General features: G+C 43.8%; 1 protein-coding gene across 2 annotated transcripts in view; it reads right to left on the bottom strand.

Annotated features, from left to right (window-relative positions):
• ATXN10 (ataxin 10) overlaps positions 1–21,423 on the bottom strand; it is a 112,739-nt gene that overhangs the window by 28,566 nt on the left and 62,750 nt on the right. For both annotated transcript variants that reach the window (XM_072145308.1, XM_072145307.1), the window contains 3 exons: positions 20,256–20,421; positions 17,243–17,351; positions 16,991–17,160 (listed from right to left, as the gene is read on the bottom strand). In XM_072145308.1, coding sequence (XP_072001409.1) covers positions 16,991–17,160; positions 17,243–17,351; positions 20,256–20,421 — 445 coding nt within the window. The remainder of the gene's footprint in view (positions 1–16,990; positions 17,161–17,242; positions 17,352–20,255; positions 20,422–21,423) is intronic.

Here is a 21,423-nt window from a genome sequence, read left to right on the forward strand (position 1 = left end):
GGTGGAAAAGTCTGCCACGCATGAGGATCTTTACGGTAAGAGTTGTGAATCAGTGGAAAAGCCTGCCACCGCATAAGGATCTTTACGCTAAGAGTTGTGAATCAGTGGAAAAGCCTGCCACCACATAAGGATTTTTACGGTAAGAGTTGTAAATCAGTGGAAAAGCCTGTCACCCAATAAGGATCTTTACGGTAAGAGCTGTGAATCAGTGGAAAAGCCTGCCACCACATAAGGATCTTTATGGTAAGAGCTGTGAATCTGTGGAAAAGTCTGCCACGCATGAGGATCTTTACGGTAAGAGTTGTGAATCTGTGGAAAAGCCTGCCACCGCATGAGGATCTTTACGGTAAAAAGTTGTGAATTTGTGGAATAACCAAACTCAGGAGCTACTTCTTTACATAAAGAGTTGAGAATCTATGGAATAGCAGAGTTCAGGAGCTGGTCACAACAGTATGTGCAGTTTGCCTACTCCATATTTTGCTTTAACCTAATAGAGATCTTCCTTGTTTTAACCATATATTATGTAACCCTCGCCAACATCCTGACAATCGCAGATTTAAAGAAGACAATTGGTACAGCAGTTTATTAGCTAAGAAACTTTGCTTATACCAATTTTCCTGTTATGTAAAGGTCCCATACCCATGCCAAATTTTTTTGCATTTGGATATGTTATAAAAGATGGGAAAACGGAAACGTTGATGATCAGTGATTCGGATTAAATATAGCCATTAACTGCAAACAGGTGATCGCCAAAGGTGGGAACCCATTTTGATCAGACATAGATTCCATATGCCTGATTATTATCTTCCCTTCCTTTTAAGATAGAACAACTAACAGCCTGATCCTTTCGTTCTCAGGGAAGTAAGCAATCAGAGGAGATCATGTTCCTACATAGGATGAATGAGCATGCATGTGTTCTAAGTGTACACGTCTAGATGGGGGAAGAAGAGGGTCATGGGACATCTAGCCTTAGTACAACTTTTTTTTAGAATTTTCTTGTAATTTCACGATACCACGTTTAGCATATTAGCACGGCCATTTTGAAATCCTGACAGATGGGTGCTACCGTGGAAAATATGCGATTGATAATGAAGAACAAATATTATCTTTATTACGCCTGCGGCTCAAAAGATTACGTTAGCTGCATTAAGCACATTCATTTCCTTGGCCAGAAAGCACGTCGTTGTATAGACTTGCTTTCCAAAAGGTAGCGGTGAACATGCACTGTCACTCATCTGCTGCGCAAACACCATGAAAGAAGCCTCATCTTCCCTCTCGGATGTGCTGACTGCAGTGAACCTAACTTACGCTACTGTCCTATTACTAGGAGTTAGAAAACAAATGGTGAACAATGCGCCTAGACCCGCATATGGTGCGGCAATGGTTAAACATACCCCAGCTGCCTCGTCACGACTTGGCCGTTTGGATGGAGATTTAGTTAAAGGGCATGGATCCATTAGGCCTCGGGATATGTTAATCAAGGATTGCCCCCGTGCCAAGGCTCGACACAGACAGAATCCTTAGCGGCTTACATTGCTGACTGATGTTGTTATCAGGTTGCGCTCCTGTTTCTACTTCTTTTATTCTTGTATTCAAAAAATATAGCAAGCAAAAGGATATTGTATGTAAGGCTAAACAAAAATGGAGCAGTTCAGAATAGATTGGGTCTGGGGCTGCTCTGGCTCCTCTTTTCCACAATGGGGAATCCATTCACATGGATGGATGGAAGTGTCAGAGGCCGTTTGAGTGCGGTGGCCACATGTTGGCCATTGGGAGGATCGCCGTTGGCACGGCTGCTCATTCCCATCATAGGTTCTCATGATATAACACACCTAGAAAGATTAACTGTGGCATAACTAAAAATGAAAGAGAAAAGATGCACATATCCTCGCCTTTCCTATTTTACTTGGCCCAAATGTAATGTCATAACTGTTTGTAGGGAACCCCCACCCTACCAACCACAATAGGGATCCTGTTCCCCCTCATGGGTACAGCAGGAGGTTGAGCACAGCCACAATAGATATAGATTTGCCGCCTCTGCTAGTGCCACAGAGTGAGCAGTTTCGCAGCAGAGTCATCTTCTAATTTGCCACGAGTGATTCGACCCCAACAATCAACGTCAGGCCAATACAGGAAGATGGCCTTAGGAGAAGGAAGAGGGGGAAAGATCATTAGTATTCTTTACATATTTACAATCTTAGTTCTTATTTAATCAAAGCATTGACTTCCAACTCAACAGGCAAAAAGTTGCCAAAAACCATGGCACACAAGACCAACATCTGGATTAGTCCTACGAGAAGTTCTTCGAAGGAGAACTTCCTGATAACGCAGCTTGCAAAACATTGCAGAGATTAAAATCTGGGGAGATGTGCAGGAGATTAATTATTCTTGATACTGGTTGTGATTTATATGGTTAGCCAAGACAGATTTTGTCTCCAGATGATGTATAGCTAATGGTGTATGCAAGCTGTGGCACTCTACACGGTGTGCGCTCCTCCCGAGAACCCTCGGGCTTCAGCAGAAGAACGAGCTCCCACATGATCCCTCTCAATTAGGAGAATGGCCCCGAGACAAATCTACATACTATTTCATCAATGTAACGTTCAATTATTGCCAGCTCTGTTTTACGTGCTTGGCAGCAAGTGAATCAACACAAGTGGAAATCAGACATATAGTAAAAGTGAAGGAATTAGCTCCCAGGAAGTTCTTTCTTGAGTCTATACCTCATCCTTCAACTTGAGTCTATACCTCTTGTCTGGCATGTTAATTTTATCTAAATTCTTCAAAAATAGAAAATTCCGGGAGTCTGGGTTAGAGGAGAGGTTTCAGTTCAGGGGATACAGCCATCATGTGGTCTGCAATTTACGCTCATGATAAAAAGGTGCATAACACGCATCTACAAAAGTCATCAGAGAGCAACCCTGAAATCAACCAACCCACAAAACACACAAAAGACCTAGAAATACTCAACTCCGCTCCTCTTCACCTTTATCGCGTTGCTGTCCGTTGCTAGTCTTGACACGATGGGATCCCCTAGAAAAGAAGAAGCATGGGAGGGCGAGGTGACGTCACATGAGAGGTGTGAATTCACGCCCTGAGATGGGGGTGGCGAGTGCGTGGATAATTAGCAGCCAGGAGCACTCCAGCCTGCTAATTAAAAGTTTCTTTTATGGGTCATCCTGGTGAAGACTAGCGACGGACAGCGTTGGGACGAAGGTGAAGAGGAGCAGAGGTGAGTATTTCTAAGGGTTATTTTTTTTTTGAGCGGTCGATTTCCTTTAACTTGGTAGAATCATATTTGCCTACAGCACAAATTACACTTTGGCAGACGTCCGTCTCAAAGACATGCAATTTCATCTTCACCAAATGCTTTTCCTCACTAGAGTAGAGTAATGGGCAAACAAGCTAGCACCACCAAACAAGCTAGCGCCACCAAACAAGCTAGCGCCACCAAACAAGCTAGCGCCACCAAACAAGCTAGCGCCACCAAACAAGCTAGCGCCGCCAAACAAGCTAGCGCCGCCAAACAAGCTAGCGCCGCCAAACAAGCTAGCGCCGCCAAACAAGCTAGCGCCGCCAAACAAGCTAGCGCCGCCAAGCAAGCTAGCACCGCCAAGCAAGCTAGCACCGCCAAGCAAGCTAGCACCGCCAAGCAAGCTAGCACCGCCAAGCAAGCTAGCACCGCCAAACAAGCTAGCACCGCCAAGCAAGCTAGCACCGCCAAGCAAGCTAGCACCGCCAAGCAAGCTAGCACCGCCAAGCAAGCTAGCACCGCCAAACAAGCTAGCACCGCCAAACAAGCTAGCACCGCCAAACAAGCTAGCACCGCCAAACAAGCTAGCACCGCCAAACAAGCTAGCACCGCCAAACAAGCTAGCACCGCCAAACAAGCTAGCACCACACCTCTGGGACCTGCACCCATTTTGAGATTAGAGGCCTCACTTGCTGCATGAATGGAGCAGTGGTAAGATGGACCATGTATTCTCCATTTAATTCAATTATACTGTAGATACAAAATCCGTTAAGCAAATGAAAGTATATTATCTTTGTTAGCCCATACACGCTGGCCACCCAACTACTTGGACCAATAGATGAGCTTAAAAGGAGAATAGAGAGAGAGATTGGAATCAGGTACTGATCAAGTACTAATCCACTTCCAGCAAATGACAACCTCGGCAGAAAAAAAAAAGGCTTCGGCAAGACGAAATCTAACATGTTTGAGCTTTAGTTCCCCAACACATGCCAGGAACGGTTGGGACCCCTTACAACAGATAAGATAATTTTGCAGATCTTTTGCATCACAAGTCAACATCCCACATTACTCACAGCTGCAGAATTGGGCACTTTCTGCGACGAGCTCTGAGAAGGAGCGAGGCGTCATAGAAAATGGTGGGACAACCTAAAATTAGACGGCACGTCGACAGTCAAATACAGCAGCAGAATTATCGAAGTGTCTGGAGTAGTTAAAGACGGTCTAGTCCAAGTTTGCACCTTCTACTAATGGTCTTTACTGCAGAAATATGCGGCGAAAGCTTGGTGCACATTTCCTTTTCCTAGAATTTCGATCTTCTAGTGGAAGTCATTAAAAAAAGTCTATCTAAAACGTTTCAAAACCCCTTCACGAATAAATTTGCCCCGATGTATCTGATCACTAGTGGTCTACCAGCGACCACAAGAGTGCAAAGAAGGGTGGTGCTCCTATCCATAAAATAGGGGATAAGAATGTCCATTATGATAACAACTATGGTTGAAACCATAGAGAAATGGGTGGTTTCTGCTGCAGTATTGAGGCTGGGTTCACACCATGTTTTTTATGTATACGGCAAGCGTATACATCGGGGGAAGCACCCAAAGTATGGCATAGTTGTTGCCACCGTATGGCCAATATACATCTTGCAGGTCAAAAAAAAAAATAATTCAGTTTGGAAAGACGTAGCCACGTCTTTTCATCCTCCAGTCTCTGTCTGAGCAACGTATGCGCTCAGCGGAAGCAATGGACGGCTATTGGGAGCAAATGGATCTCTCCCCAAAGCGTCACCAAGAGAGAGGGAGAACCCGGTGATGTCACATTAGGACAGTGATATCACTGGGGCAACATCTTGTTTGCTGACTGCCACCGACGTACTCTCCTTCCCCCACATTCGGGGGGGGGGGGGGGGGGTCCACGGGCGACGTATAGGCCTACAGTGGGATACATCTGTGCCATACGTAGTAATGTTTTTACAAAAAGAAGACATTCAAATTTCTGCAAATGACCGTGAGGGGCTTAGGGCTCCATAGCTGTTGAGAGCCCAGAGCCCCTCAGACTCATTTGCATAATTACAAAGCCCTTTTTCTCAAAACAAGGCCATAAAAAGCTAAAAAAAAAAAAAAAAAGGAGCGGATCCTTCCAGAGGTGCCATACACCAGCACGTAAGTGTTCTTGGTTTACAATTCTTGATCCTGATGTTAGATGACCTTTAAAGGTCTTGTGTGAAAAGTTTGTGTCTTTTTTGTAGTTTTGCAGTGTGTGTAACTCATTTATGACCTTCCGCTCCAATCCAAGTGATGGGGCTTATTTACTAAGGGTCACGCTGCTCACTTTCGGCAGACTTTGCACGGCTTCGGTAGGTATTTAACAGGGGGTTTGCGCTGGGATTGTGTTGCACATGATCAGTTTTGGCGACAGAAATGGGGGGGGGGGGGGGGAGATGAGCCATCGGATGATCCGACTGATTTGGACGGAGCGCGGGATTTAACTTTCAAAGTGTGCAGCATCCAGCACCGGGAAGAAGGAGTTGAACTCCGGCGGGGAAGCGGACGGTGAACTTCAGCGGAGGGGTAAGTAAATGTGCCCCAATGTCTGTAATAACCTCAACAGTTTTCATTTGTCTAGGAAAAGGGAATTCAACTTATTTTGAGATCAACATTCCCAAACGTTTATTATTTGCACCTTTGAAAAATCACTATTTTTTTTGCCCTAAACCAATTCTATCCCAGTCACATAGAACAAGTCAGCAATCAGAAATGATAGGGAAGGAGAAGATTTAGGAGGTATGGGGTAGCAGAGACAAACACTGCTACTAAACTCAATTTTATTCTGCATGCCCAAGGCCTAACATAGGATCAGCACTTAAAGGGGTTCTCAGGAGGTGGAAAAACATGGCTGCGGTCTTCCAAAAACAGCACCACACCCGACTATAGTTACTGCCAGTACTGCAGCTCAGCTGTATAGAAATGAATGGAGCTTAGTTGCAATACCACACACTACCTATGGTCAGGTGTGGCGCTGTTTTTGGAAGACTGCAGCCATGTTTTTCCACCTCCAGAGAACCCCTTTAAAGGACATAGTTACAGACGGACCCCTCTGCCCCCTGTGACCTCTCTGGATGCTTTATTATACTCCCAGGCTGCAATAATCAGCTGTAAGGTGTCTGTAATGAAGTTATATTGATAATCCTTGGTCCCATTACAGCAAAAAAAAATTTAAACTCCTATTGTCACTGGGGCAAAAAAAAAAAGTGTCTAGAACTACAATTATAAAATATACAGTTTCGACTTACATACAAATTCAACTTAAGAACAAAGCTATGGACCCTATATATTGTATGTAACCCGGGGACTGCCTGTACACCATTTTCTTTGTAAATTGGCTCCACCGAATATCTTTTCATCCTTCCATCCATTAAGTGTTTTATCGCTATATCAAAAGAGATCTTATAAGTTTTTACTGTGCAAAAAGAGGTTTTTTTTTTAATAAATTTTTGCAATGTATTCGGAAGGAACACATTGGCAAGATGGAAGAGAAATATTAAACCCTTCAGGTAGACTGCAAGCCGTGTGCAAGCATGAAGGAGCTCAAAGTGACAGCAAACGCATTAGACGCTTGGTGGCAGCTGCTTTTAGAAGTGAATAGCCGTTTTAGTGAATAGCAGAGCACTGGCGCCTCCTGTGGGCAGGAAGAATAATACACCGGGTACAAGAAATCTTTCATTAGTCTGTTTAAAAAGCTGGTGTTTTGGGTTGTAACCATCTTATTATAATACAATAAAAGGAGTAAATTTACTACAATGACTTATTTCGGTCCTCCGGGTTCCGCCGACCTCTTTTGGTCTATATAGGCTAGTTATGTCCGGTAGGGCACACCTGCCGTGGCCTATTTTAGGCTATACTTGATGCATACTGTTGACTTCAACACTGGGCCTCTGTATATCAACAGGAGATGCTTTTCTGTATCATAGGTTAGGACCGAGATATTAGCTCTGTCTAATTTTTACCCAATTAAAAACAAAATTTAAAAAAAAAAAAAAAAATTCTGATCTGTTCAACCGTTTAAAGAAAATCTACCACCAGGATCAAGGACTGTAAACCAAGCGCACTTACATGCTGGTGTGTGCCCCCCCCCCCCTCGTGCAGGACCTGCTCTTTTTAGCTTTTTTTTTTTTTTTAAGGCTTTCAAACTTATGCAAATGAGCATGAGGGGCCCTGGGCTCTAGCTGTTAATGGAGCCCAGAGCCCCTGAGGCTCATTTGCATAATTACAAAGTTTTTTTTTTCCTTAAAACAAGGTCATAAAAACCTAAAATAGAGCGGATCGTGCCAGAGGGGGCACACACAAGCACGCAAGTGTGCTTGGTTTACAATTCTTCATCCTGGTGGTAGATTTCTTTTAAAGGTTTTGTGCAAAATTAGGTAAAAAGTTTAGAGTCTTTTTGTAGCTTTGCTGTACGTGCAACTCATTTATGACCTCCTGCTCCGGTCCAAGTAATGTCTGTAATAACCTTTGTCTAGGAAATAAGGGATGAGACTTCTTTTAAATTCAACTTTCCCAAACCTTTTTTTTACTTGCACCTTTGAAAATCGCAATTTATTTGCCCTAAACCATTTCTATCCCAGTGTGAATGTAGCCTAATTTATTCTAGTGTGTGGCCCTCATTCCCTATGCTTTCAGTTGGGTCTAGAAGTAGTAGGGCGCCCGTTATTGCGCTGGTACGTGATCGGCACGTGAAACTCAACGAGTGTCCTGGGGTCCGTTTACTCAAGAAAATGCATAATTCCCTCAATGGTGGCTCAGTGGTTAACATTACAGCCCTGCAGCGCTGGGGACCTGGGTTCAAGTCCCTGGGTCAACATCTGTAACAAGTTTGTATGTTCTCTCCATGTTTGCGTGGGTTTCCTCCAGGTCCTCCGGTTTCCTCCCGCACTCCAAAACATACTGGTAGGGTGATTAGATTTTGAGCCCCATTGGGGACAGGGACTGATTTGGCAAACTCTGTGCAGCGCTGCGGTATTTGTGTGCGCTATATAAATAAAGGAATTATTATTATTATTTGTTACAAATCAGAGCATTTTTGTCTAGGCGGACGACTCATAATAGTTACCCCCAAATTTGCTATAAACAAAAAAATTTTTCTAAGTTTTTTTTTTTTAAAAACCACTTTTTTTCCACCAAGAACAAAGATGAAACGTTTAGGTCTCCCTTTTCTCGTCTTATGTGCATTCCTCTAATTATCAAGGTGAATCTTTTTTTTTCAGAGACTACACGTGAATACCTGGTAAGCCGGGGGGATTAAGCTTTTTCTTTTTGATGTACAGATGTTCCCAAGTCAGATTTTGCACAGAATTTAGAAAGATCTTATTAACTCCTGGGTTGCCAGTTGCCAATATTTATGGGGGGGGGGGGGGGAACACAAGACTATAATGGAATCATTGGAGTTTAAAAAAAAAAAAAAAAAAAAAAGAAAAAAAGTCAAATCCCTAGGACCATAGAGACAAGCAGCATCAGAAGGAGTGAAGAGGTCTTAATGCCCTATAAGCTCTTTAAGTGACCTACTTAAGGTTAGAGGTTAGTGCAGTTACATTTTCAAAGGTTGGATATTTAGTTGGACTTGTATTTTAAGCATATTTCATGTAGACTTTAAAGGGGGGTTTCTTCAAGCTTTGGAATCTACTAGATGATCAATGTCAATCAGTCTAGCCATTGTGGCCAATTATAGCACTACAATGAGAGAGGCTCATTATATAACCAGAACATTGGGGCACATATACTTAGCCTTTTTGGACGCACTTTTTTCTGACTGTGCCCTATAGTCAATGTTAAAATGGCTTGCACGGGTAGGTAAGTAGCAGGTGCGCTGCAATTGTGTCGCACGCAACCCTCTTTGTGGCGCGGCTGCGCTGGCTTCCATACGGCACAATCTAGGGCGCATGGGGTTTAACTTTCCAATTGTGTCGCAAGCCCTAGCACTTACATGCACCAGGAAGAAGAAGGTGAACTCCTGTGGACCTGAGCGGGGAAGCGACACTTGCAGGATTATCGGGCGCACGATCTTAGTGAATCGCGGCACAATGCATTATACTCGGACAATGCACTTTCTGTGAACTCCAGTGACCGGGTAAGTAAATGTGCCCCATTAAGTTTCATGTTCTGGATAAAGCTCTGGCCCATTCAAGGTAATAACCATATAACAAAAGGAGAACTAACAAAACATAAAAGGTCTAGTTTAAGGAGTATTCCATTCTTGGACCAAAACACTGCAAAGACCAAAATACTGCTTATCCTGTCCGCCAGGTCGTAACTTTTGGAAATTATTGATCCAAGACTTGTACTATGAAAGTTCATTGATATCATGAAAATAAGTCGAGCAGCTCTCCCATCATCTATCAAGCTGGTATCAGGCAGGTAAACTACATCTATTTTTTTTTAGTTTGAAGGACCGGAGTGATGATGTCATCAAGCAAGTCCTTCAGCCACAGACAATGTATATATCTAAGAACCGTGATCCCTTCCCTCCCCTCTCCAAGGTGAATGGTTTCTACTTTCCTCACTTTCGTGCCCAATACAAGGTATTTTCATGGTGATATAGAATATTTAGGTATATTGTAAGGGCAGCCTATTCAAGAACCAGAGGAACACACATCGTCTATACAGATGTTGGGTGACACTTCTCTTGTAATTATGATTAAATAGCTCCAATATAATAATATATTGCCCGAAATTAAAAAAAAAAAAGAATTTGGAACAAGCTAAATCTTGCATCCAACAACCTCAAAGATTGGCACAATCGAATTGCATCTCTGTGCGGTATGTGGAGGAAATGACAAGGAACGTAGGAGACAAAAGGTGTGATTCACGATGGAGCGTTGCGCGCGCACACACACCTCTAGGGTATGAAGGCTTCCGGACCTGGCAGACACGCTCTGATCACATCCATTCATTCCTTCCTCCTTTCACCCCTGAAGAGATAATTTCATGACCTGCATGCAATTTACCAGGAGAGGCCAGAGAGGAGGTTTCTGGGAAAAAAAAACAACCGAATTGTGGTTGCGGTCCGAGTTCAAGGAAAGGTGCGCGGAAGTGTGTGTCGGATCACTACTTGGCAGGTACAGTAAGCGACGGAATTCAATGAAAGGGACATCAATCAAAGTCTTGACACTTGGTAAAGAAATTATACACCATTGTTCTACGAGGGCAAGTCAAAAATGTTAAGAAGGGAAATTCCTGCATATAAAAAAAAAATTATATTTCAGAAAACTTCAAGATGTGGATAAAAATTAAAATCATTGATACGTGGAAAGAGTCAACAACTTGGGTCAATGGTGTTTACAGATATTATTGTGAATTTATCGTCTTCCAATTATCGTTTCAGACAATAAATTGTGGAATTAACATTTTAAAAAGTTGAGTAAGAAGGATTTCCAGACAATAGGCCGATCATGGGGCATGGAGCATCCAGACAATAGGCTGATCACGGGGCATGGAGCATCCAGACAATAGGCTGATCATGGGGCATGGAGCATCCAGACAATAGGCTGATCATGGGGCATGGAGCCTCCAGACAATAGGCTGATCATGGGGCATGGAGCCTCCAGACAATAGGCTGATCATGGGGCTCCCTTTTGCCGAGACATGTTTTACGGCGATACCATATCCACAAGGTGCTCATCAGTGTCAACTACCTACTGGATCTCCCTCTTCCCCATCGAGACGTCCGGGGCCCCGTTCCTCACCAGGGTTGCTGTTCCATTAATCAATTATTTACTGGAATGCTGGAGATACCCCTGTATGAATGGATCAAATGGCTATCTCCAGCATTCCAGTAAATTGATTAATGGAACAGCAATCCTGGTGAGGAATGGGGCCCCGCATGTCTCGATGGGGAAGAGGGAGATCCAGTAGGTAGTTGACACGGATGAGCATCTTGTGGATGCGGAATCCCCTTAAAACATTTCTTGGAAAAAGAAAGCCCCATGATCATCCTATTGTCTGGAAAACCTTCTTACTCAACTTTTTAAAATGTGTTGCATGGAGAACACAAGGAGACCGCTACCACCTTACTGTGATGACTCCATATCCCCAATTTAAAACTTGTATTGGAACCCTCAGCTCCCATGTGCTGTTCATAGAAGTAGATCACAAAAATGGGTCTCTCCCCCCATCTGAATGGGTCTGATTATGTTATCCCTGGGGAATAAGTTGGTCATTAAAAAGATCTTCCCTCAGGAACACCCAAAGTGATCACATTGGGGATCCTTTAGCCATTTCATCCATTCATACAGGGGTAAGGGAACCTGAATGTGGTCACTTTGGGTGTTCCTGAGGGAAGATCTCTTCCATAACCACGTTATTCCCCAGGGATAACATAATCAGACCCCGACCAAACCATTCAGATGGGGAGACAGAACCATTTTTGTGATCTACTTCTATGAATAGCACATGGAAGGTGAGGGCTCCAATAAATTAAATTAGGGATATGGAGTCATCACAGTAAGGTGGTAGTGGTCTCCTTGTGTTCTCAATGCAACACATTTTTAAAAAGTTAAGTAAGAAGGATTTCCAGACAATAGGATGATCATGGGGCATGGAGCATCCAGACAATAGGCTGATCATGGGGCTCACTTTTGCTTAGACATGTTTTAAGGGGATTCCGTATCCACAAGGTGCTCATCAGTGTCAACTACCTACTGGATCTCCCTCTTCCCCATCAAGGCATCCGGGGCCCCGTTCCTCACCAGGTTTGCTGTTCCATTAATCAATTATTACCTGGACTGCTGGAGATACCCCCATATGACTGGATCAAATGGGTAAGGGAACCCCAATGTGGTCACTTTGGGTGTTCCTGAGGGAAGATCTCTTCAATGCCCAAGTTATTCCCCAGGGATAACATAAAAAGTGTGCCAACAATCAGACCCCTACCGAACCATTCAGATGGGGAGACAGAACCATTTTTGTGATCTACTACTATGAACAGCAAATGGGAGGCGAGGGCTCCGATACAAATTTTAAATTAGGGATATGGAGTCATCACAGTAAGGTGGTAGTGGTCTCCTTGTGTTCTCAATGCATGGGCTGGAGTCCATCATGGCACCAACCATCAAGTACCCTCAATACTACACCATCAGTGCTCTTCAAAGGAGGATGGATGGCTAGGTAAGTAATCACCTCAACCTCTACTTCACAGGAATTACAATTTACTTTCTAAGAAATCATGTGGTTTGTTCCGATGGAATTTAGCCGAAACCCGACCTGCACTTTGTTGTCTCGATTAAAGCCTTAGATGCAAGTTGCTTTTTACAAAATACATGTTAGAAGCAACCACAGCCGTGCATGAAAATAAAAGATACAGGCGGTGATCAGAACCGACCAAGAGATAATTAGTCCTCTGGGGGGGGGGGGGGTGTGGAAGTATTTTCTGTATGCACAATATGGCTCTCCATGGCCATAAAATCAAAGAAGGGTCATGCTAAGTTAACAGAAACGGACGAGGTGCTAAGCCACAGTGGTTGCGGCATCGGATTTCACAAATATGGAAATAAAAATATATTCCTGAAGGCCAAAAACATTACATTAGATTACTTAAAGTGATACTAAAAAGAAAAAGGAGGGGGGGGGGGGGGCAAAAAAAAATTAGTGCAATTAAAATACTCAAAAATTCTAGAACGCTTTTTCAGAAGAAAAAAAATATGGAAAACCCCAAAGTGGTCATGGGAGAATTGGAAAATAAAATTTACTTGTTCCTAATTCTGACATCGTAGCCCCGTTCTCTTGGTGTAGACTTGTGGCTACAGCGGAAACACCTGTCATCCCGTGATTGTCCAGATCAAATCAAGTGCCCTACCAGTCACAGGAGAAGGAGGAATTCCATTTTTTGTCTTTAGTTCATAATACAGTAAAACCTCCCCAGTAGACCCCTCAAAGGAAATCTACCACCAGGATGAAGGATTGTAAACCAAGCACACTTACATGCTGGTGTGTGCTCCCTCTGGCAGGATCTGCTCATCTTCTACCTTCTTATTCCCAGAGGAAGCCAAAAAAGGCTGGGTCATCCCCTGCATGTAACAAGGGTGCATTATAGGACAGTCTACCACTGAAAAAATGGTGGTAGATGCCCTTTAACGAAAAATGGATCATGCTAAAGGGGGCACACACCAATATGTCAGAATGCTTGGTTTACAATCCTTCATCCTGGTGGTAGACAGTCCTCGCTCCTACACTTCATCAGCAAACCATCTCTTACATGCACTGCTTTACCAGGGGGAGCGAGCAGGAGACGTACGAGAAATCTGAGACAAAGTCATGTGTCATGTGTGACTTCTAAACAATGGAGCCTACAATTTGCCACTGAGGTACCAACATCATTTCATTTATTATTTTGTTTTTTTTTGCTGGTTCAATCCCAGAAACTGAACAAAAGCAATGGGCATTTTTCAGCAGGCCTCAAATGTTTAGATCGTCGAAAATAAGTCATCAAATATAGTCAAGGCTAACAGTGAATCGGAAAAACAAAAACCCAAGCTGGAGACCAGAAGTGAAACAGGGGGACATTCTGAGGTCCTCGAATTAGGCAAGATACATTAAGGATCCAGAATTTCTTCATCACAAGAGGAGCCTTGCTGGTGACTGTGAATGAGGTCGGCCATTTTGAACTAGGAAATTAAGATGTGAACAGAGTCACCTTGTGAATGTTATCAAGTTTATCATGATTATTGCTAGTGTGCACCAGGTTCTGTTTAATATTCCAATAAGATTTTGGGCTATTTTACCATAAATGTGTGTGTTCAGAGAGGGATACAATGGAGTCTTATAGGATTTTCCAATATATGGAAATAAAAACTTATTATTCAATGAACCTTTACAATTTTGCTGAACTCAATTTTTGCTTTTAGCTCTTCCCAGAGTATACGATGATGAAGTTGTCTATGGACTTGATGACAGGTCTTAAGAAGGATGTCCGCTTATCCATGACATACGGAAACATCGAGGATTATCGTCTCCGCCGGCTTAGAAAATGTATGTATCCAGGAAAGTTCTTACAGATTAATTGAAATTTGTACAAATATTCTCTTCCTGGTTGCTCCATCTTATATTTGACTAATTGGGATGGGCCTCTGGTTTTCTTTGGGTCTTTGAAGCTCTAAGTGATGATCATTGTATGAGAACACTCAGCATATTTACCTAAATCTTTCCTGCCCCTCGAGCGCTTTGCATCTAGATAGGAACCCTTCAAGAGAAAGAGGGTCTTCAAGATACAACCTTCAAGGAGCTGAGCTGTGATATCATGAATCTCGGGCAAACAATTATGAAATTGCCTTCAAACAGTCTATTATAGGAAGACAAAATGTTGAATCAATGTTTGCCTTCCGCATAGAATTAGACTTCTAGGACCGCTCGGTTTGTGACCCTGTAGAAATGCTGGCAGGTCTCCCGAAATCACAAGGCTTACCACCACCTGTAAGTGGAGAATGTGCTACACCTGACCAGGAGTGAACCTCCAGGTGTGTCCGACTACAGGTCCCAATGTCCTGGATCAATCATCGATGGTTCAACACGAGAGGAACTGCTTCAGCTTTTTCCCCCCTGAGACAATGGCATCAAACAAGGACGATAAATTTGGATGAAGAACCTGGATATGAGCCCAAGAAGGTTCTTAACGTGAAATTGTGAGACAAGACGGCTTCCGACGTTTGCAAGAAATTCAATGGACTGTGGCTTATTACCTCTTGGTCTAGGCAAGGAGCATGATCTCAGCCCCTGGCAATGAAAAGTCACAGAGGACCTCCTCTCCATTAACTACCTTGTTGTAAGTTGTTATCTACCAAAATAAAAACAGGTATCTGTCCTCTGGCCATGAAGAGACAGTATTTCCCTGCACTGTGAGGCTCCCAGACACCCAGCATTGTATGTAGCCGAGTAAATTCCCATTAATTTATGTTCTATATATGTGGGCAGCCGCCATCTCTGCCTGCTGGGAGGACAGTGTGATGATCTTACTCTGCTGTACAATGTTTAAGACCAGAATTACACCGTCGTGGATTGCTACCTTCTACATTAAGATGGTGTGACAAGAACCCAAGATAGGAGTTTGAGTCCACCCTGTGAGTGGCTGTTAGGGAAGGTACTATATTACAGTATGCTTGGTTTCCAAAACTAAGAGAAATGGAGGACCAGAAAATGAAGGGTGATAATTTAGTATTGAGCATAGCTGGCTCCCATACAGAGAAGCCAATGAATTTTTGTGGTATAGTGATGAACATAGCTGTCCTCCAAATAGTTTAACCCAATGAGAGTTGGCGCTACAGTGATGAGCATAGCTGCCTTACACTAAGCATAACCAGTGAGCGTTGGCGGCATAGTGGTGAACATAGCCGCCTTCCATATAGTATAACCATTGGGCGTTGTCGGTATAGTGGTGAGCATAGTTGCCTTCCATATAGTATAACCAGTAAGCATTGGTGGTATAGTAGTGAGCATAGCTGCCTCACATACAGTATAACCAATGGGCGTTGTCGGTATAGTGGTGAGCATAGTTGCCTTCCATATAGTATAACCAGTAAGCATTGGTGGTATAGTGGTGAACATAGCTGCCTCACATACAGTATAACCAATGGGCGTTGGCTGTATAGTGGTGAGCATAGTTGCTTTCCATATAGTATAACCAGTAAGCGTTGGCAGTATAGTGGTGAACATAGCCGCCTCAGATATAGTATAAGCAGTAAGCAGTGGCGGTATAGTGGTGAGCATACTTGCCTTCCATATAGTATAAACAGTGAGTGTTGGTGGTATAGTGGTGAGCATAGCCTCCTTCCATATAGTATAACCAGTAAGCGTTGGCGGTATAATGGTGAGCATAGTTGCCTTCCATATAGTATAACCAGTGAGCGTTGGTGGTATAGTGGTGAGCATAGCCCCCTTCCATATAGTATAACAATTGGGCGTTGGCGGTATAGTGGTGAGCATAGTTGCCTTCCATATAGTATAACCAGTGAGCGTTGGTGGTATAGTGGTGAACATAGCTGCCTCACATACAGTATAACCAATGGGTGTTGGCGGTATAGTGGTGAGCATAGCTGCCTTCCATATAGTATAAGCAGTAAGCGTTGTCGGTATAGTGGTGAGCATAGTTGCCTTCCATATTGTATAACCAATGGGCGTTGGCTGTATAGTGGTGAGCATAGTTGCTTTCCATATAGTATAACCAGTAAGCGTTGGCAGTATAGTGGTGAACATAGCCGCCTCAGATATAGTATAAGCAGTAAGCAGTGGCGGTATAGTGGTGAGTATACTTGCCTTCCATATAGTATAACCAGTGAGTGTTGGTGGTATAGTGGTGAGCATAGCCTCCTTCCATATAGTATAACCAGTAAGCGTTGGCGGTATAATGGTGAGCATAGCCGCCTTCCATATAGTATAACCAGTGAGTGTTGGCGGTATAGTGGTGAGCATAGCCGCCTTCCATATAGTATAACCAGTAAGCGTTGGCGGTATAATGGTGAGCATAGCCGCCTTCCATATAGTATAACCAGTGAGTGTTGGCGGTATAGTGGTGAGCATAGCTGCCTCAAATACAGTATAACCATTGAGTGTTGGCCGTATAGTAGTGAGCATACTTGCCTTTTATATAATATAACCAGTAAGCGTTGGCGGTATAGTAGTGAGCATAGCCGCCTTCCATATAGTATAACCAGTGAGTGTTGATGGTAAAGTGGTGAAGACGGCTGATGGCAGCTCATACCTTTTCTTGGTTCTCTCTGTTCCTGTAGCACAGGTTAGCGATGAGACGAATAAGATGAGCCTTGAACCCCACCGCGGCGTGCGTCAGGTCACTCCCCAGGGACGCGGTGTGAGTGGAAGTAAACACATTCTTACTTTGCTTTCCTGCCAGTTGAGTCAAACGCAAGGTATCTGTTGTAATCAGAGAGAAGACAATAAAATAAATGGCTAATCCCAGACAACCCTTTACGAGGAGTCATCTAGGACTACATACCTACAACTGTATCTAGTAAGCCTGGGCAACTCTGCAAACAGGATAGGTGGTCGGCATCGGAGGTCATTTCACAGAGGAGGTCCAAGAGCCTGATCACTACTAAGGCTTCCTGAGGAGGAACGCAAAAGGCATCAAGCAAGACAAACATGATAAAAGGTAAGGGGGAGTGTAATAATATATAGGATGGGGATCAAACACAGAGCAATTTAAGGGGCCTTAAAACGTTAGGTCTGGAAACCCCTTTAAGACAACCAAGGGGTAAACTATCAGCCTCCATAGTCACTAGTTTGATTGAAAGCTGAGCTACTAAGAACTCATGAGCCAAAGAGAAGCTATCAGCATTGAAAAGGTGTATTAGTACCTTTATGGAAAGGGGTCATTTTGGGTAATCGAAGATAAAACGTTATCTGATAAAATACCTCGGCACATTCCAAGTATTTCCGCTATTAAGGACACTCAAAGTGGTCCAGATCAGTATCACAAGTCGGAGACGTTGCGCGACTTCCTTAACTTACAACGACTCTGAACATTCCCCGTCTCTCTACATAAATTTCCTTGCCAAGAGATTGCCCTCTCCACATTTACCCTGGGGTCAGGACCTTTATGATTGTCAAAGGTTGTGTTATTTTCAGTAATTTAGGTGTATGACATTCTAAACCTGACGAAACCTAATGCTTTAACTCCACCATGTAGTGTGTGACGGAGATTACAGGCAATGCTAAGGGCCCGGCAGTCTACTGGCCTCCAATGCCTTGCCTGACCATTAATGCTTCTTACCTTTTATCTGGCTCTTGTTCCTTGGACCATAGTTCCCCTTTATGACTCCTTATTGACCCCCATTCAATTCAGTTTTTCATCACTTGACTCTGTTGACATTTCTCTCTATTCTAACCATACTACCGCTTCTACCACTGACTGTCCTTAAAGAGGACCTGTCACCCAAAATTTCAGCACTAGGAGCTGCTTACTTTAGTAGTGCTAGAGTGATGACGTTACCGGAAACCTGCGGCGGGGTACGGTGTAATCGTCGGACCGTTCACAAAGCTGTCCAACGTATTCGTGAGGGGGCGGGGTTGGGGTGTGGTTAGGGGTGGTGACTGCCGCATGACGCGCGGCAGTCACCACCACCCTATGGAGCGAGCGGGGCGATCCGAGCAAGAAGCAGCGCCTCGGACTGCCCCCTCATGAATACATCGGACAGCTTTGCGAGCGGTTGGAGTACTACATTGTACAGTGTTAGATAGCGTTACTGGAGGTTTCCGGTAACGCTGTCACTTCAACACCGCAGCGTTGGTTCAAGCACTAGGAGCTGCTTACTTTAGTAAGCAGCTCCTAGTGCCAAAATTTGCCAAAATTTTGGGTGACAGGTCCTCTTTAAGGCTATCACCTACAGCAAAGACCATACACACATTCAGGGGCTTAAAAGGGACTTTGTCGTAAGTTTCGGGTCCTCACAAAACCAGCATGTCTGTAGGCTATGGCCAATAAGGGTCCAAATCAGGAAACAGTCCAATCTGCTCCAAATTTTTGTGGTTTCTATTGTTTTGGAGAGACTTTGCACCTTGGTTTCACGGCTCTTGTACATGTCCACTCTCCTTACACAAACTACTTATGACAGCTTCATATAACACTGTCGAACCTCTCTTTGTGACGTTCTGCAATGGAGTTCCTCAATCTCTAACCACAATCGTCCTGAGGACGGAGATGTGGCCTCCGAAACATCACAAGAGTATGCCATACTCTTAGGATGGCATACTTTTTACAACATTTTGGAGGCCGAAACCTCACAAGAGGAAGAAGGCGTAGCCTTTAGAACGTCGTAACAGTATGCCATATGTCTCAACGTCTCAACCCGTGTGTCCGAAGCAATGTGGAACGCTGAAGGACTAAAGGAGATGATCCTCCACCTCCTCCATCTGCTGCAACAGGAGGGCGCCATTGCCCTTTGTAGGGACCGGCACTGATTGGCGGTTCCACTGGAAAATGGGGGCGCCGGAGGAGGCTAGTCAGTGGTTTATAGGTTTTATGCAAGCCAATCGTTGAGACCACAACGGGGCCGCCATTCATTGAAAACGCTATGGGAGAATGGGAGTGCTAGAGATGGCTTGTAGGAGTAGTTTATTGCTTTTTAAGACCCCACATGAATGTTAACCTCAGACAACCCATAAAATTTGTTAAAAATGCATACATATTTATACGCACATACGGTCTAGAGACTGGACGAATAATAATAAAAAAAAAAACACACACAATCCAAACTTTGAAAGACTTTTCATTTTATGAGATACATACGTGTGTTCTAGCCATGTAATATTTAAAGGGAACCTACCACCACGAATCTACCTATAAAGGTAGATCGGGTGGTAGGTGGATGTAAGGGACGTGAGGATAGCTCTTTTTAGAGCTAATCCTCACGTCCCCGCTAACTTTTGGGAAACTTTATTGACCTAATATGTAAATTTCGTTATGCGGCTACTGGGGCGTGGAGTAGCCGGGCACGAGGCTACACAGCGTGGCTACTCCACGCCCCAGTAGCCACATTACTCCTCCTACCCTGTTGCGTGCGGCGCGCAGCTACGAGGAGCGTCATGATGGCGCAGAACGCCGGTATGAGCAGTCCCAGCTCCGAGGCCGGAGCTACTGCGCATGCGCAGTAGCCGGCTTGTCGGACGAGGTAGATTCGTGGTGGTAGATTATAGGTAGATTCGTGGTGGTAGGTTCTCTTTAAATGGGAATAAGTTTAAACTATATGAAGTTTTTGGATATTGTTAACACTAGTCTGGATTAGTACTACGAAGACTGGTCAAGAGATGGATGGGATCGACATTGAAGACCCTAAACAACAGCAAAACAACATGCTAGGCGATCAGGGTCATCCAAACTTGATGACAAATTCCCTGTAAGGGATAATATCATAGAGTTGTATGTTGGACAGATGGACATGCACTATGGTTCAGAGTGTAAACATGTTCTTTAGCTCAGTATTATCACTGTCACAGATCAGCCATGTTACCTCCTCCTCGCTGTCCCCCGGTGAGGCCAGTTTTAGCACCGCCTTGCACTGTTTCTGAAAACAGTCAGAAAGAAACTCTGCTATATGCCGCAGACTCGTCATCTCCCTCTCAGACAGAGGGCTCTTCTCACTTATCTTCGACAAAATAAGTTCCAAGAGGATCATCCTATGGGCAAGATCATAGATGGGAAATAGGTTAGTAAGTAAAAAACATAAAACCACATACCAACGTGTTACGTATGTAATTAGAGGGGTTGTCCATGGATTAAAAAAAAAAAATTTTAAACAAAAAGTACATACTCACCTGCATAATACTCACCTCCTCCATCTGCTGCAACAGGAGGGCGTCATTGCCCTTTGTAAGGACCGGCACTGATTGGCGGTTCCACAGGAAAATGGGGGCGCCGGAGGAGGTTAGTCAGTGGTTTATAGGTTTTATGCAAGCCAATCGTTGAAACCGCAACGGGGCAGTCATTCATTGAAAGCGCTATGGTAGAATGGGAGTGCTAGAGATGGCTTGTAGGAGTAGTTTATTGCTTTTTAAAGACCCCCACATGAATTTGTTTACCTCAGATAACCCATAAAATTTGTTAAAAATGCATATATATTTATACGCACATACAGATTCTGTTGCTCCAATGTATCAGAGATCTAGAGACTGGACGAATAATAATAATAAAAAAAAAAAAAAAACACAATGCAAACATATGCATCTCCATAGTTACAGACTACAACCCCTGTCTAGTCTGACCCTACAATAATTTAAGATTCCATTAAAATATGTAGATTTATATAAGTGGAAAGAGACCCCTATATTCATTATTAGAATTACTATAACAAAATCAAAAGTGATTTTATACTATTTTTTCTATTATACAGGCAGTCCCCGACTTACGACGTTCCGAGATACGTACAACCCGTAGATACGAACGGGACCCTCGGCGCCAGGGATCAGGTAACTAAGGATGCGATCTCACGCTTCCTTAGTTACAAGTCAGTGGGCGGCGGCCTTCTAGGCAGTTCACAGGAAGCAGGAAGATCTGAGAGCCGGAGCTTACTGGAGGTGCCGCGGACCAGGTAACTAAGGATGCTATCTCACGCTTCCTTAGTTACAAGTCAGTGGGCGGGGGCTTCTAGGCAGTCCACAGCCGGAGCTTGCAGGTAACTA

Source organism: Engystomops pustulosus, chromosome 4 (genome assembly GCF_040894005.1).
Source record: "Engystomops pustulosus chromosome 4, aEngPut4.maternal, whole genome shotgun sequence".
Taxonomy (NCBI): Eukaryota; Metazoa; Chordata; class Amphibia; order Anura; family Leptodactylidae; genus Engystomops; species Engystomops pustulosus.